Genomic DNA, 18,356 nt, shown 5'->3' on the forward strand with positions numbered 1-18,356 from the left:
CTTCCCTCATTAGTTTTCACAGGCACCTGTTACTGAAATTGCCCCAACCGTTCAAATATTATCCAACTAAATACGCCTCAGCAATGTACACCTGAAATTGATTAGAAGATTCCAGAAAGCCCAAATGATCAATGACCATTGTCTTCCAGTTTGCAGAAAGCATATAAATAAAATTTTCTAATGCCATATAAAGTCTACCAAAATGTTAAGATAGGATACCTGTGCAGTACTGATTTTACTGTCACTAATAGATATTTGCAAGCTGTGCCGCCTTAACAATGCCAATGGACCTTCTCATTAATCTTTTTGATGTGTTCGCTATCTATGGATTATGTTCATTTATATCGCATTTAGCGTGAGTATATAATGTAAAATTCAGTTTTTACTTAAGGTCATGTAATAATACGAATTTACAACATTTAAAGTTATATTTGAATGCTTATAGTTCATTTTGGTTAAATATATAAACAAGATGGGCACAGAGGTCTGAAAATGTTATACTGTTCTTTGAGGCCATTGTCCTTAAAGTGCTTTTTTAATCTCTTTGCTTTCCCCATTTTACTTGGTGTTGAACAACCATCTCCCCCAATCAGTCAGCCATTGCTTTTCTAATTGTGTTCAAGTCTCATCACCTTCCCATCTGATGGTGCCCCCCCCCCCCCCCCCCCAAAAAAAAAAGCGCAGGTGGCCATTCAATTTAATGCTCCGCAATCCTTCCTAGTGTGCTGGTTCTTGATTTTGTCTTTGTCACTCCACATCAATTTCAGCACCCAGATCTCATTTTTATCCTGTTATTCCGTTCTTCTTGATGTTGTCCAAATGATTGCACCGTAAAACAGGGTTGGTCTCACAGCTACCGTGCATATCTTTCCTTTCAGTTTCAGTGATAACTTTAAAAAAAATTTCAAACACTCACTTCTTCCAGATACGCCCAACAAGAGTTTCAGTCAATTTGCATGCATTTATCTTGTGCCACTACATCCATTATATTTTCACTCTGATCTAATCCTAGGTGCAGCCCCCATTCTTCCAGTGCTTTTCTCCAGTTCTTCAGATTCTCGGTCATGTTCTCATCACCACATAGTTTCATTCTCATCTGCCAACATTATGAATCTTCAAGATAGCTTTAGTTATATATTGTATTGCTCAAATAATCAAATTACTTTGGGCATTTTAATTTGTTCTTGACATTCTAGCTGTAATGCTAGCCTTTGTTATATTTTACTTGCCTACTTCCAATGGCCACTTTACTTTTCATGGAGCTTTGGAACATTTGCATACATATTACCACTGGTAACCTCTAACTGAAGTTAAATTGGCTTAAACTTTCTTGAGCCATTGCCACAGCATGTACAAGATAACTGACTTTTTGGGTGGGGAGTGCTGTCTGTCAAAATGGGGCAAAAGATTATTTCTGATAGATTAAGTGATTTGCAAAAGCTTTTAAGTGCTCATTTTAGCTACTAAATTTGTTCGATCCATACCACATTACCTAATGCTAGTATCTTAACAAATATTAGAATCTCCCTGTGAACCTCCGGTCCTCCATTGTTGCTATTATATGCTTTTAAACTGCAGCTTGGAGAGTGCCTAGCAGCAGACATTTTGTGACCTTTTGTCTGTAGTAACATGGATTCAGAATGTTGTTCACAAGCCTTTTATAAGGCTGGGGAGGAGATCTATAACATGTAACAGTTTTTGCATAAAGTAACTGCTTTAATTGGTCTCTTGTTGAAAGCCTTTCCATGATTAGCCAGCTGCCGTCATTGCAGCAGGAAGCACCTTGTCATTTAGTACTACATTGTTTTCTGAGTGAGAATTGTAAATATCAAAGGTATGATTGACAGCACTGGGATTCAAATGGTTGGGTGGTGAGCTTTTAACAACCAGGTTGCTCATCCAGGTTGCTGGCATGAAGGCCAGTGATTAACATTTAATACGTTGACATTTTAAAATGTGTATGTAGTGCTCTCGTGGGTTTAACATTTTTTGCATGATATGTGTTTCTAAAAATTGGATTACTTCGCAAAATTAAAACGTGGGTTAACTCCAGCCTATCCAATTTCTGCTTGTAACTATCCATTTTATAAAATGACTCATTTGCCTATTAGTGCCATTTGCCTGGGGTATATGATGAATTTGTTTGAGTTAATATTTGAATAGGCCAATGTAGTTTTTCAAACCTTTTTTTCTGCAAGGTTGAGGAAAATGTTTTCTGATGAATCAGCGGTAATTATTTTGTCAACTGTTTGCCTCTCCTTTAAATTAAAACTAAATTTGAAAAATGCCAAAATGAAAATTGGTTGCAAAAATAAATGTGTGTAGGGCTGAGTGTGTTGCATATCATGATTTTTGACGTTTTAAGATTGAGTACTATTGACCAAACTAATACTGTTGGTTTTTTATAAATTTTGAATGTCACAAGAGTAGATTAAGTGACAGTAAAAAGGTACTGCACAAATACCTAGAAGTTGCTTTGAGAACGGTTTTTGCTAGTATATTTGCAGTTCGCTGATGTATTATATACTTAGACATATTGTAAAGCCATTAACTGGCCATTGAAGTATGAAGAACATAGCCACGAACATGGTGACAGTGACTAATTTAGGCTCTAGGGTACCTTGGAGTGACATGCTGGATGAAGGGATCTTCTTCGCTGTGAACATGACCAAATATGAACTCGGCTGGATATGCACCAAAAGCATGTGATTCAGAGAATAAAATTTTTTTTAGAATAAACAAATGTAAAATAACTTACTCCTGGTGTATTGTGCAGTTCTGTTACGGCAGAATAGCTTTCTTAGGTTTCCTGACATTGCTGTAAATCTTTGTATGGTCTTTCTTTGCATGACAATGTATCATTTGGTGGTTTAAAATAAAAAGTTAAAATGATTCTGCTGTCTTTATTAAAACAAATCTACTGAAGATGCAATATACTATCAAACAGTTATGCTAAAAAGGTATGATTTTTGATTACATGCAAAATTAGTTAAGTACTTAAATGGGTTAGCAATATTTATTTCTGAAGTGATGGTTAGTTCCAGCGGATGCTTGCAGTTGTAGCAAATTCAGATGCGAGGAGGCTAAACGACCCGACCCTCAATGGAAAAATATGTTTCAAATTATGTTAATGAGCTTCCTTTAAATAATGGTTGCTATTTTTATTAAGCATGACAATCTTGTTGATTTACTAATGCAACCACAGTTGAATTTTCTTTAAGTACAGTAAAGTTGCACTGATGCAGAACCACTCATGATGCATTTGACATGGAAGTTATTAGTACAAGATTTTAAACATTTTAAAATCTTTTTTTTAAATTGGTTTAATAGTTGTTTAACATACAAAAATGGGTGGACAAGACCTATTGGCCCATCCACCCATTAAGCGCATTTTCACAATTTCTAATTGTCCTTAAACTGACAAATACAGTGGCAATTTGATTTGCCCTGCAGTTCCCCTCGGAATAAGCAACAGTAACAGTCTTCACAAATGACAACCCATATTCAAATACACAAGTGCTGTGACGACCGTTTTGAATCATGATGTGCAGGTGTTTGTACAGTTACTTTAAGTTGAGCAATATCAGTTAGCAGTGTTATGACATGTGGCTAGAGCTCTCATTTTATAAATGTTTATACAATAATGACTTGATATTCATTTTCAGGGTCTAAAGTCATTATTGTACTAGAAAATTGAACCGTACAAAACACAGTGGGAATTTGGTGCAAAAAAAGTTCAGATAATTTGAGTTGAATTTTAATTAAGAAGAACAGATAATAGAGATAATTCACAAACCTTTGCATGACCATCTTACAAAAACATGGAATGCACTAGCCAGTGCCTGCGTAAGGAGCAGCGACAGCATCATTTTACTGAAATTCATAGTGCCAGGAGGCTGCCACTGCGTATCATCTTTGGATTCAGGGTAGTGATTAGAAAGCTACCTAGCTTTACTTTTGATATCTATTGTATTATTTGAAACTACTGATGGGATGTCTAAAATTGCACCAAATATCCACAGAATTTGGGGAATGGGAGAAAGAAAATGTAATAACATGCGCCAGATCATTTGAAAATTGGTATGGTATTGCATTATTTGTTGGATAGCAAATTAGTTATTAAAAATTCATGGTCATACAAACTGCCATTTAGCGTTCAAATTTGTTCAATTGTGGTTCAACTCTTAAATTTAAATGCAGTGTCATACACTGATTCGTTACAGAACAGAAGGAGACCATTCAGCTCATCATGTCTGTGCAGGCTGTTGGCATATCAAAAATGCTTGAATCTTTATGATTCTGGTTATTGTATTAACTGGTTTGAAGAAGGTTTTCAGCACCAAAACACTGCAAATGTTGCTCCCAGAAAGTTAAGTTATATGTGCTCAGAATGTATGCCTTCAAAATGTAGACAAGGTAATTCCCTATATTTCTTGTATATTGCCATCTAGCCAATTTATCAGAACATTTAGGTCAGGATTTTGTAGTTTTTCATCTAATATTTGATTTCTAATCACAACTCACTGCTTCCTCATTTGTGCAGTCAACTTACCTGAATGAAGTTGTGCTTTGAATAAAAGAAGAAAGACTATCCGTGCACAGATCAAAAATGGAAATATCGGGTGAATTTTTTAATTTATTCCTTTATGGGGTGCAGGTGTCATTGGCAAGGCCAACATTTGATGCCCATCCCGAATTGCCCATGAACTGAAGGCTTGTTAAGCTTATTCAGAGAGAGAGGGCAGTTTAGAATCAAATACACTTTTGTGGATCTGGAGTCAAGTGTAGGCCAGACAAGGTAAGAAGAACAGATTTCTTTCTCAAGAGGACATCAGTGAACCAGATAGGTTTTAAGACAATCAATGATAGTTTCATGATCACCACTACTGAGACGAGCTTTGTGTTTCAGATTTATTAACTTCATTCAAATTCCACCAGCTGGCATGATGGAATTTGAACCCTTGTCCCCAGAGCATTAGCCAGGGCCTCTGGGTCTCTTGACATTACCACCATGCCCCCATTTCCCCATATGCAGTTGAAAATGTTAAATATTTAACGTGTGTACAAGTGGCACCTCGTTCAGATCAAATTTAGGAATGCATGTAGGTTTGCAGCCCAGCACAAACATTTTCTGCATCGTAAGTCAGTATTTTTTGTATGATAGCTTTGTGAAATTATTTGATATTGAAAGCTAAAAGTGCAAAAGATTATTGGATGTTGAAAATCTGAGTAAAAGCAAAACATGATGGACATTTTCAACAGGTCTGACAGCATTTCTGGAGAGAGAATATTAGAGGTCATTGACTGGATAAGACGACCATTGACCTGAAATATTAATTCTCTTTCTTGACACAGTTGCTGTCTTACCTGCTGAATACTTCCAATGTGTTCTGGGAAGGAAACTTACCATTGCAACTCACAAATGAACTAGCAGCAGACATATTCTGACACTTTAAGGTTTATGTTGGAAGTAAAAAAGATTTGTATGTAGCTTAATGGCAGAACATTGTGATATGGAAAGATATCAGGAAATGTTAATGTTCATTTATTGGGGACTTGGAGTGCACCGTCACTGCATCAGTTTAGTTTGTAGAGGTGGGAAATAATGTGTACTTGAAAGGGACTTCCCTGCTAGCATTAGTATTTAATTCACACACAAGCAATCTTAAATATTTGCTTCCAGAAATACTGCTATTTTGTCCTTCATGAACTGAGGCTGGATGATCACGTTTCAAAAAAAACAAAAACATACATATTTACATACAAGATTCAGTAGTTGTGATTACATTGAGTAACTGATAATACTCTAAAGATCATTCATGTTCTGCATTTGGGATTGCATCACAATTTGCATGCCCAAGTCATTGTGTGGATGTAAGGTGGGAAGCACTATTAGAAACCGGGCTTGTCAGAAGCCTGTAAAAGAAATGTTCTGCTTCCAGCAGCAGCTAAGAGTTCTTGGTACTTCTGGTACATCGTTAAAAGATGTATTTAATTCGAGATTGTGAAAATTACACATACAGTTTATAGGCCACCCCATTCTATATAAAAAAAAAGTTTAAATAAAGTGGCACAAATTTCCACTGGTTGTTTCTTGCCATGGAGCTGAGAATCTTTATCAACCCAACTTCAAGAAAATATATCTTCTGATATTAGGATGTATACTTTCAGCATTTGGATCTTGTGGCTTTAAAGAGACATGCCAGAATACACACAGATTCGCCGCAGCAACTGATGCACCGCGAGTTAGTTGATGATGCTGCTGTGCTGATAAAACCGCATATCCTCCAACTGAGCAATGCCAATAGTGATTAAAAATATATTCTTACTAACTTGCATTTGGAGCACCAGTTGACTGGCTTGGGTCTCCCCTGTACCATGAGACAGTGGGTGCACAACATAAAGAATAAAATGTTCTTGGTTCTACATTTGGCAAAGCTTCCAGCATGGCCGACAAGTGGGTGCTGACCGTATTTTGCTGTCTCCAATATTCCATTCTGTTTAAAATGTTTAGGTCGTTTTTGACAACTCGATTTAAAACTTAATTTCAGTAGCAGCTTGAATCAGTGCAAAACCTATTTTAGCAGGTATGTTCAACATTGCAACCACTTGAATCATGTCAATTCTGCCTTCTGAACTCAACTAACTTAGTCCTGTTTATACTACATTTTCTTGTTCTATTTGAATCTGATGTCCCTGAAAGATTGGAATGAGCTGTTTCTCCTACTGTTGCCCAATTGGTGGCTAAATCCTAATTCAAAATCAGCATTTGTTAATAGCAACTTGAAATATATGTAAGTTGCATTTGAACTTTAACTAGTTCTTAAAGTTTCAAAAATGTAATTACTTGCCCATGAAGGTAAAATGAATGGGCACCTTGCTCTCCGGTATTTCGTGAGAGTTATTTTTTGATCCTTCAAAGGATAACAACTGAAAAATGCTGAGTGCTGAAAAATATGTTACTCACTGGGGCGGTATGTGCATCAGTGGTTAGCACTGCTGCCTCAGTGGCAGGGACCCAGACTCAATTCCAGCCTTGGGTGACTGTGTGGACTTTCCACATTCTCCCTGTGTCTGTGTGGGTTTCCTCCAGGTCCTCCCATTTCCTCCCACAATCCAAAGATGTGTGGCTTACTTGGATTGGCCATGCTAAAAATTGTCCCTTAATGTCCAAGGGTTAGGTGGGGTTACGGGTAGGGGTGGGGGAGTGGGCCTTGGTTCAGTGCTTTTTCAGAGGGTTGGTGCAGACCCGATGGGCCTCATGGCCTCATTCTGCGCTGAAGGGATTCTATGAATCATAATGTAATATCTTAAAAGCTCCCTAACAATTTATTGAACTGTATTGATCAGCATTACCATCTCATTTTCCATTGATTACTCAAGTTGCAAATAGGTGTAATGGACTCTTCTAAGCATTTAAGTGTTGAGGGGGTAGATATGAAACCACACTAGATAAAAGTAATGATTGGATCACTGATCTGAAGACAACTGATATCAATGGTGCACTATTGGAACTGTGCAATGGGCTTCAGCATTCCAGGGCTAGTTAATGCAAAATTAGCAGAGGAGAGAATGAAGTATGAATGTGACTCACTTTTCATTGCCCTGGCCCTGCCCACTTTTCCAATGCCAGTGTTGTCCCTGTGCCTGTTCATGGAGAGAACCGTTTTGAGATGGAGCGGTTGGCAACACTACTTGTGAGCAGTATCCTGACATGTACTGCCTCCTTGCGACAGCAGAAAATTGGATTGGAGAATTTAAAATTATTGGCTGTAAAAATAGAACAATGAAAAGCTTTTTGGTGTTTGTCACAGACTACTTTCCATGGCAGACCATTGATGCAATGCACATTGTGAAGGAACCTGAAGCTTTGAACATTACTTTTGAACATCTTCAATTATTGAAAGTTGTGCTAACAGCTACTCTGGTTAGACTGCTTCCTGGTGACACAGTAAGTCCGGAAATGTCATTTTATTTCTGCAGTTTTCAACTTGCACAATTTTGTGCAAAAACACAATTTATTGCAATATAATGTGGAGGCAGTAGCATAGCATGCGGTGACAATGGTGTAGTTGTATTGTCACAGGACTAGCAGCTAGAGGCCTAGGGTAATGCTCTTGGGACCTGGGTTTGAATCCCACCATGGCAGATGGTGAAATTTGAATTCCATAATTGTCATTTAAAAACCCATCTTGTTCGCTGATGTCTTTGGGAAGGAAATAGGCCATCCTTACTTGGTCTGGCCTACATGTGACTCCTGATTTACAGCAATGTGGTTGACTCTGAAATGCCCCCAGAAATGGGCGAGCAAGCCACCCAATTCAAGGGCAATTAGAGATGGGAAATAAATGCTGTCTCAGCCAGCAATTAATTAAAAACAATGTCTTAAGTGATGGACTTGTAGAAGCAAACAATAATTGTTTCCTGTTTTTAAGTGGGTAAAATTACCATTTACTCCATTTGACATGACAAAGATGAATTTTTCTGAAATATTCTTCTTAATGTTTAATATTCACTTCAAGAATTTTAATTTGCTTATTTACTCTTCAAATTAACGACCGCCAACTCAGAAGATTAGAATGTAGACTCACTTGTCTACTGGAGCCAGAAAGAGTTTTCCAACAAAAGGAATATTGTTCACCTACTCAAACATTTCTCATTATGTCATTGCAATAAATATCTTTATGGGTTTGTCACGTAAATCATGTACTGTGGCATAAAATTGCAAATCTTCTATAGTTGCCATTAATTTTATTGGAACAAAACAGAATCAATACAGAATGACAGAATCAATGAAGCAATACAGAATCATGGAATGGTTGAAACACAAAAGACCAATCTTGTTTGTGACTTCCGTGCAAATCTTTTCATGTAATTATCCAATTCGCTTTTATAAACCATGATTTAGGATTTGATCTATTGTCACGTGTACCAAGGTACAGCGAAAAGTATTGTTCTGCGTACAGTCCAGACAGATCGTTCCATACATGAAAAGACATAGGACATACATAATGTACATATATAGGCACAGGCATCGGATGACGCTTACAGAGTGTCGTACGACTCCGTAGAGAAGATGTGCGAAAAGTTCAGTCCATAAGAGGGTCATTCAGGAGTCTGGCACAGTGGGGAAGCTGTTTTTGAACCTGTTACTACATGTTCTCAGATTTTTGTATCTCCTGTCTGATGGAAGAGAGAATAACCCGGGTGGGAGGGGTCTTTGATTATGCTGCCCACTTTCCCAAGGCAATGAATGGGAGGTGATTTTGCGTGGTGCACTGGGCTGTGTTCGCGATTCTAGTTGTTTACGATCTTGGGCCAAACAATTGCCATAGCAGGCTGTGATGCAGCCAGATAGGATGCTTTCTATGGTGAATTTGTAAAGATTGGTAAAAGTCAATGTGGAGATGCCAAATTTCCGTAGTTTCCTGAGGAAGTGTAGGCGCTGTTGTGCTTGGTCGTAGCGTTGGCGTGAATGGACCAGGACAGATTGTTGGCCATGTGCACACCTAGGAATTTGAAGCTAATTGGGCCTCTGGCATTTTCTCTCTAATGGCTTCACTTCCTTCCTAAAGTTGGTGACTGTAATTGGCCGCACTACAGTTGATACTGAACCAGTGTTTTTAGAAAAGTTCACTGTAGCTTCCTTGCTTTTGTACATATATATATATATATATATATATATCTATTTATAAAGCCCTAATCCCGCATATCAGATGGGCTGATTTTTCAATCTACTCTGTGACATTCAACGATTGAAAATAGAGCAGTTACTCTATATAGGTGTGACATCACCAGGCTAATTCACTGAAAAATCCTAATTCGATGGCGGGAAATAAGTTTGTATAATTTATGGGACTGATCATAATCTAATATCACGCATTCTCACTGGTAGAGACATAGATCGCACTGTGGGGAATAGTAGTGCATCTGATTTACTGAAATGGTTTTCCTTACTGCCGATGATTTCGAAACTTGCACAAGAGATGTTGTGTTCCAAGTTTAAAGCTACAATTTGAGGTGTTGATCGTTTCACCTCCCATGGATTTTTCCTGCAATTCATATTGGAGGATGTTTAAAAAAACCTGCTGAGTGCCGTCTGACTACTGGTCCAGTGATGGAGAAAAATGGAACAAAGCACAGAAAACAGAAGATAAATAAAATAGCACAAGTAAATAAGACCCAGCAATCATCAATGCCATCTTTATACTAATTTTCTATAAAATTGAAAAATAACAGCCACTTGCTGCTATAATTTATTTTGAAATTGTTATGAGTTTGCACAATTCTTGATGTTTCCCACCCTCACACCTTTTCAGATCGGGTGCAGATGCGACTGATATTGGTAACTGGCTTTACTATTGCATTCATGTAAATTAACACCAATATTTAAATCAAACCTTTTAATCTTCCATATTTTGGAACATTTCTGTAACTCAATTTAATTTCCATAACTTTTTTTTAAACAAATCACTGAATTTTAGGTTATTTTCACCAGAAGTTGACTGAAAAAAAATTATGTAATAGCCTCAACTGTCCATGAAACAGGCCTATTTTCATTAATCGGTGATGCCATCCTGGACCAATGAGATTGTAACCACATTTCTTTGCATTGTGCTACTTTTCAAATCATGTCACTATATCTGCATAACTTGATCTTGCCCATCAATAACTTAATGGTTTCCTAGATTTTAGCCCAACAGTCCATATGTTAAACTAGAATTAGTTTTTCTTTTCAAACCTGGTGAACAGGATTTTTTTTGCATGACTTTATTCATACATTTTGATCGTACATTTAACAACTATGCTTCAGATTATTCCCAAACATGGCACACTTTCTCAAACTGAACAATAAATTTGGTGGGGGGGCATGAATATCAAACTGCAACTCATCACTTTTAGAACTAAATGTTTTTGTAACCTTTATCAAACAGGATATTTGGTTGATTAGTTATTTCAATAAATTAGAGATTTTAATAAATTTAATCAAGTCACTACTGGATTTGTTTAATGTTCGCATGGTAGGAATTTAATGTGATAATTATGTAAGCATATTTAACTTTCACTGGGATAATTATAAAGAGAAACAGCCGTTTCCCCATCCCAACACACACTAGAGGTAAAGTGGGGCGGCACAGTGGTTAGCACTGCTGCCTCAGCTCCAGGGACCCGGGTTCAATTCCGGCCTCTGGTTACTGGAGTTTGCACTTTCACCCGTGTCTGCGTGAGTTTCCTTCGGATGCTCCGGTTTCCTCCCACAGACCTACGATGGGCAGGTTAATTGGATTGACCATGATCAGTTGCCCCATAGTGTTCAAAGGGGTAGGTTAGGTGGAGTTACTGGGTTAAGGGAATAGGTGGGGGCCTGACCTAGATAAGGTATACTTTCAGAGGGTTGGTCCAGACCCAATGGGCCGAATGGCCTGCACTGGCAATTCTATGATTCTATTCCATGATAAATATACTTGCAGAATATTCATATTACAGATTTAGCAGAAACATTTTATACATACGCTTCAAAGTCCAATATAGTAACTAGTTATATTGGGGTTCTGTCCAAAGCTAACTTTTAAATTTAAAGCCCCCCCCCCCCCCCCAAACTACTATCTTTATTTGTAGGTGAATAAGGGTATGCTAAATGGCAACCATTGCAGACATAGACGTTTTTCGGATGACTTACAAAATGGGGTCCAAAGTAGCATGATCACATGGCACTTAATGGTGGAAATTAGTTCGAAGATGTGATACACCAGCTTCAATACTCAAACATCTTGATGGCAAATTAGGCTTTTGAATGAAATTCTATGGCTGAAAATAGGAGGGAGAAATATAAGTTGATTGAAAGAATTTGATGCCTCACTTTTCAGTAATATTGAAATAATATCAGTTAAATAGTACAAATGTTTTTGTTTCTCTTACAACTCGGGTGCCGAATCCCAATTCTGTTTAAAATTCTTTCTGTAATACTGTGACCTGAATTATAACTATTTCTTGAGATCTATGCCATATTCCTTTGGCTATTCGGTCTTTCCTGTGGTACAAAAGTACTCACCTGTGTTTTATCTGTGTCGAATATCATGTTCTTTTGCTTTCTCCATCTTATGATTCGGCACAATACAGCTAATCAGTCCACCTCCCGATCTAATCAAGCCCATCTGTACTTAATAAATTTATTCCCTGTTGCTTGCAATCAGTTTTGATGCCTTCTGCCAACTTTGAAGGATGTAGTTCCAATTTCCCACTTAAAATTTATGAATATTATAAATAACAATAGTCACTGCTACCTTGGTAGCCATATGTCAATGACCATAGACTTGGAGATCCTGCACAGTTCCAAGTGCACAATGTCCTTTGGGAAACAGCTCAGATGAATTTTCAGTACCACCTGCAGACAGAAAGGTCACATTTTACAAAGCAGCCTTCCTGACACATTTTGTGTGTGAAACCTAGATGATGTACCATTGAGACCTGAGAAAGCCCAAGATGTACGATTAGTGCTACCTACGAAAGATTGTACCTTAATGGATCGTCATACACATCCAAGAATTACCCTGGAATCATGCGTTCGTAGTATGGAGGGGACATTCTCTGATGACAACTGCAGTTGTCAGACCACTGCATCAGAATGCTAAACACTGCTGCTTGAGACTGGTGAAGACCATTGCTGCCAGTGGAAATATTTCCAAGGTACCTGGAAAGCCTACTCTAGGAAGATTGGCTTTATTGCAACAGCTTGGATGAGAGTGCAGGAAGAAAGCTCAAGAAGGCACACCACCACCGCTTATCAATCACAGATTGACCAACTGAATGACAAATGACCTACTGCAGATGTCGGTTTTGGATCTCCCCCACCCCACAAATGTTGTTACTCCCTTCACCATATACTCTCCTTTTATTTGCAATGACTTCACCCCATCTCTTATAGTGTCTTTATCCTTTCTCCCTCTTTCTATTTTTGTGTGTCTGTCTCTTTGTGTCAAGCATCCTCCTCACTCTGAGTGACATCCATTAGTAGCCACTGATGCCTTAAGTGTTTTGGAAAAACTTGTTTGTTTCATCTGCTCCAGCCAATTTTTGACTCGTTTCAGAAACACTCTACCAATCCAAGCAGTGTCTTCTAACTTTGTGGACTAATATGTATGACATTGCAAATATATTAATCTTATGTTTGTTCCTGCTGTGCTTACTGTGAGTTCTTTTCATTACAAATTCCTCACCACGTTCCTCATGAATAAACTTCCCATTTTAATTTATCATCGAATTGCATTCTTTCATTCTCTCTTCCCCTCGCCACTACCTTCCAGCATCAAGTGGGTATAATTAAAGTGTGTTCAGTATATATTTGAGGTTTTCATTATAAATATGGTTATAGTAATTTATAATAAAGATATGTACCAGTGACCGAAAGCAAGAATTGAAAATGAGGACTGAATTACATCTACCATCCCTGGTCCAAAACCCTGCTTCATTTGAAGACTGCAAATACTCCTTGTGTGAAATGTCATGAGAAATTGGCCTCAAAGCAAAGTTTAAAAAACGATAGTTCTGATTTTGAGAAGCAGGCCGCTTCTTACTGAGCATTATGTGACATAGTGTTTCTCTTTAAGCCGCTTCTGTGCAGGTTGTACCTGAGCAATGACCGTAAAGGGATGGTTCAGGTTATACACTGCTCATGCTCAGGAGCTAAATATTGCAACTCTTCCCCAGACACTAGATTAATTGAGTATGGCTAATATTATTGTTCTTCATTTCAAGCCTTCTGTTCCAAGAAACCGGAATCTCTAATACTGCAGCAAATCAATTCCATATTAAAATGGCAATATTATCTAAATATAAATTTCAAGTATTTATGATATGAGGAAATGATGAGCATTTTATGTTCAAGAATGGAATGTTACTGAACTCTGCAGACAGCTGTGAATAAAGGCACTACATAGTGCAGTACAAAATCAGATCAGCGGGTCATGCAATGGACAATATTGTTGGCTGATCCCATTTGGTCCATCAGTTGGAGTGCTGCAGTTTTTTTCCACTATGAGGCAGGAATCGACGAGTGTCTGCTTAATATGAGCACTGTGACTTGGGTGAGCACAAGGTTACGATCAACCCTCATGCCTTAAATGGTCCAAAGAATGTAGTTTGAAATCTGCACGTTTTGAAGTTTAGTACTTTAAGCCTTGTAAAAATGCATTTTAATGGATAAAACTTTAAATAGTCAATTTTGGGGTGCTAAGCTGTAGGTGCACACAATTAAAGTTCATTATAACATTTTTTGGTTATAGTAGCAAATTCCTTACAAATACCTCAAGTTGCTACTAATGCTTTAATTTCCCTTTTGAAATTCAATACCATAATACTCAATTTTAATTCTATCATTTTGCTATTGATTCAATACCAGATACAAAGAACTGCTCAGATCATTAATGATTGAGTATGTCACCATTTACAGTGTGTTTCAGTCAATGAGAGATTGAGAGTCAATTAAATTTTATTCTGCAAAGAATGCACGTTGAAATTCATTTTGTGCTATATCTGCACGCTGTAGAAGTCTGAGAGATATCTGCTAATTTATTAGCCCGTTGTCGAATATAAAACTTACGACTGATGACAATTTACCGTAAATACTTCTTGGCCTCTAATGAATCTTTTCATACACAAAGCCACAATGTAAAATTTAGCAGTTAAGTATGATATCAATTATGTATGGTAAAATATCGCTTTTGGATGACCACTTGAGATCTTTTTTATGTAAAAGTCTTAACTTCTACCAAATTGATATTTTTCTCACTTTTGCTACTTCACAGATGAGGTTAGATGTGCAGTTGTTACAGCCACATGTTGGAACAATTGGATAATGTGACATATGATAGACAAATTAGATTTTGTTATGATAATTGTAGGTTGAAAGAGGGAATTTGGGTATTGCCGAAGAATATGATGCGATCATTTATTAAACTTGGGTTTCAATTATCCAAGTGCTTGAATTATGTCAGCCGTATAAGTGACAAAAATATCAACCCAGTAGAGATGGTTTCATTGGAGAAGTAGTTAAGGGAACTGTAAACTGCTTTGTGAAATCTATGCAGTGGTTTTTTGTCCTACTGAAGACATGCTTTAAATTACATTGAGTTAAGTATTGTAGAAATGTGGCTGATTATCAATTCTGTAGAGTGCTAGTCGACTCTTAACCTGTTGTCCATAGCCATGTGTTTAATGATTGCAGATGTAAATCGAACAGACTTTACTGTTAGTAAATGATATTCTCGTCATTGGAGAAATCTACTTTTATGGTAAAAAGTGAATGCTGAGTGAGAGGTGAATACTAAATTGTCTTTTCTGTTGACTTACAGACTTATCAGGTTGTGTCTTTTGAAAGTAATGGTATTGTTCTGCAACCAAAATACTGGATAGGTTTATGAGAAATTTAAAAAATCTTTGAGACGAGGTAAACTATGCAGGAAAGCTGATCTGTGATAGAACTTATTGTGAAATATAAATATATTTGGTCTTGTTTTTTCCACCCTCCAGTATATCGAGTGGAACCAGTGGCCTTAGAGTAGGGTGTTATTTAACACACGTGCACTGTATTCCCAGTGGTTGAATATGGGATGCTTCTGTTTTGGGATCTCTGAGTAATCTAAAAAGAGCTTGAGTTCAATCAACTAATGCTAATTGTGCTTTTATTGTGCATTTCAGCTCTTTTCTCTAATGGAATTAAAGCCACCAATTTCTCGGGCAAAGATGATCCTTATTACTAAAGCTGCCATCAAAGCTATAAAGGTAGGAAAATCACATTTGGCTTAATTTTATTCCTGATTTTAATTTTTGAACTAGTTTTGTGATTGCTCCTTCCTTCTGAGTGTCCCTTTCTGATGATATAGATTAGGAGAAGTGAATAGTACATGCTTGAGGTTCTGCTCTTTTCCTCAAATAAGCGTTCAACAAGAAGAATAGTATCTTTTCTGAGGAGTGTAACTTTTTTTTATTACATTCCACTCTGAAATTGTTGTGGATGAGTTAAAGGAACTGAAGTTTGCAACCATAGCCCAACAACCGTGATTCAGCTGGATCTTCTTGGAATGTCACAGGGATCCATGTTTAAGCCTTTCATTAACATGCTTTTTGATTTACATCCGTAACTAATTAGCAGATAATATCAAATTAGGCCTTGGGTAGGGGCAATTGAATCTGAAGAGACGGCCAAAAATTTAGAAAACGGATGAGACACAAGTGACTGAATCAGAATGCACAGGAAGAAAAGATCTGTTTATTGCCAATCCCAAATTAAAAGGCACAAGTCAGAATTATGATGGCATATTCTCCACTTGCCTGCAGCTCCAACAGAATTTGACACTATCCAGGACAAAACAGCCCACTCGACTGGTACCCACCCCATTCAATGCCTTAAACATTTGCTTTGTCCACCACTGGTATTTCCACACATCCCACGCCACTGGCAAACACCATGTGCAAGATGCACGGCAGCAACTCGCCAAGCTGTGTTCAATAGCACCGTCCAAATACATGACCTCTACCACCGAGGACAATGGCAGCCGATGCATGTGCACACCACCACCTGCAAGTCTTGAAAAATGATCCACTGCTTTAAACATTCCGTGACACAATGTCAAAGCTGAAATTTAAAATGTTTCATAAATCTCGGTAAAACTGCAGCAGGTTCATGAGCTGGTAACAAAGAGGCACCTTGGAAACCAATCGGAATCTTTTTGAGTTGATTAATCTTGCTTAAAACCAGAGCTTGCATTAGTGATCCAGTGGGTCACTGCTCAATTACTGTATCGACATCATATGGATCTCCGAGGAAGACCACTAAGTCTATCATAAGACAAATGTCTGATCTGTAGCCTCACTTCCAGAACCAACGTAGTTGACTGTATGAGGCTTGTACAGATGCCAAAAGGAAACCACAGAACTTTGCAGATCTTGCATCTCATATTTTTCCTCAGCAAATATTCAAATAATGAAAGGCTTGACACATTTAATATCTACAAGCAAGAAACTACTGACCACGTAGTAGGAAAAATGGGCAATCAAGCATAACCCCACAAAAAAACGAGTGCTAGAAATCTAAAATATAAACACAATGCTGGAAATAGTTAGCAGTTCAGTCAGCATAGAACATACAGTGCAGAAAGAGGCCATTCGGCCCATCGAGTCTGCACCGGCCTACTGAAACCCTCACTTCCACCCTATCCCCAATAATCCCATCTAACCGTTTTTGGTCACTAAGGGCAATTTATCATGGCCAATCCACCTAACCTGCACGTCTTTGGACTGTGATGGCTTTGCATCTGTGGAGAGCAAAGCCTTCAAGTCAGTGACCTGTGGTCAGAACTCATGACCCGGGGCCATTAGCTCTCTCTATTGCTTCAGTTGAGACAGCATCTGAGTATTTCTAGAATTTTCTGCTTTGTCCCATATCACAAAATTCATCAGGGAGAAAATCGTTCTCATTCTCTGGTAACCAGGAAACTTCATCAAATTGCAGTGTAGACAGTGATAATAGTGGGTAGAATATGGGTTTAGAAGCTCACCGGTGTCACATCTCACCTTGAGGTCTGAACAGTTTAGCTTCACCTGAGACAGTGGCCAAGTTTGCGGTTAGAGTTGAAGACAATGGCTTTTCCTTCAAATTACTTAATTAGAGGAAATTGTGGCTCAACCGGAACTGGATGTCAGATAATGACCTGGCAACTTGGGACTGGACAACCATGAGGTGCTGTGGGCCATGAGCAGCAGCAGAAATGTACTCAACCGCATTCCAGACAACACAGATAGTAGAGGGATCAAGGAACTTGATAAAATTACTTCCCTTACTGTGGTACCTGGCTTTTGGTACCAAGGCTTCGTTCCTCAGTATAAGTTGCCCATGTGCTGTTTTCCCCTTTGAGGGGGAGATCTGACTGGTGGTGATTTAACTTGAGCATCACCACACCTCAGGCGAGGGGAAAGGTTGAGAAGCAGGCCTTCATGAATAACCTCAGCCAGCACAGGAATTGAACCCTCGCTGCTGGCCTCGTTCTGCATCACGAACCAGCTGTCTAGCTAACTGAGATGAACAGGTCCTCAGTATATCAAGTGTACAAAAGACTTGTATAAGGTAATATATTCACTTCAGTTTAATATGCATGCATTCACTATTTGTTAGAAGCACCATGTGCCTTTCTTGCTTGTGGGTGTCTGCTTTCAAGATGCTTAAGTTTGACCAAACATGTTAAGGTATGGGTTAGTAGCTGAAGAGGAGTCGAGGGCTTTGCTTCCAAAGGTAGGTAAGAAACGTTAGTCATGCATCTTCCTAATGTACAGCTCCAAAGCTGTATGTTATTGGGTTGGTG

The 18,356-nt window shown here is 38.1% G+C and overlaps 1 protein-coding gene across 2 annotated transcripts in view; it reads left to right on the forward strand.

The window, feature by feature from the left end:
- scaf4a (SR-related CTD-associated factor 4a) overlaps nucleotides 1-18,356 on the forward strand; it is a 160,194-nt gene that overhangs the window by 62,800 nt on the left and 79,038 nt on the right. For both annotated transcript variants that reach the window (XM_072513999.1, XM_072514000.1), the window contains exon 2: nucleotides 15,697-15,780. In XM_072513999.1, coding sequence (XP_072370100.1) covers nucleotides 15,697-15,780 — 84 coding nt within the window. The remainder of the gene's footprint in view (nucleotides 1-15,696; nucleotides 15,781-18,356) is intronic.

The sequence above is a fragment of the Scyliorhinus torazame genome, chromosome 8 (assembly GCF_047496885.1).
Source record: "Scyliorhinus torazame isolate Kashiwa2021f chromosome 8, sScyTor2.1, whole genome shotgun sequence".
NCBI classification, from domain to species: Eukaryota; Metazoa; Chordata; class Chondrichthyes; order Carcharhiniformes; family Scyliorhinidae; genus Scyliorhinus; species Scyliorhinus torazame.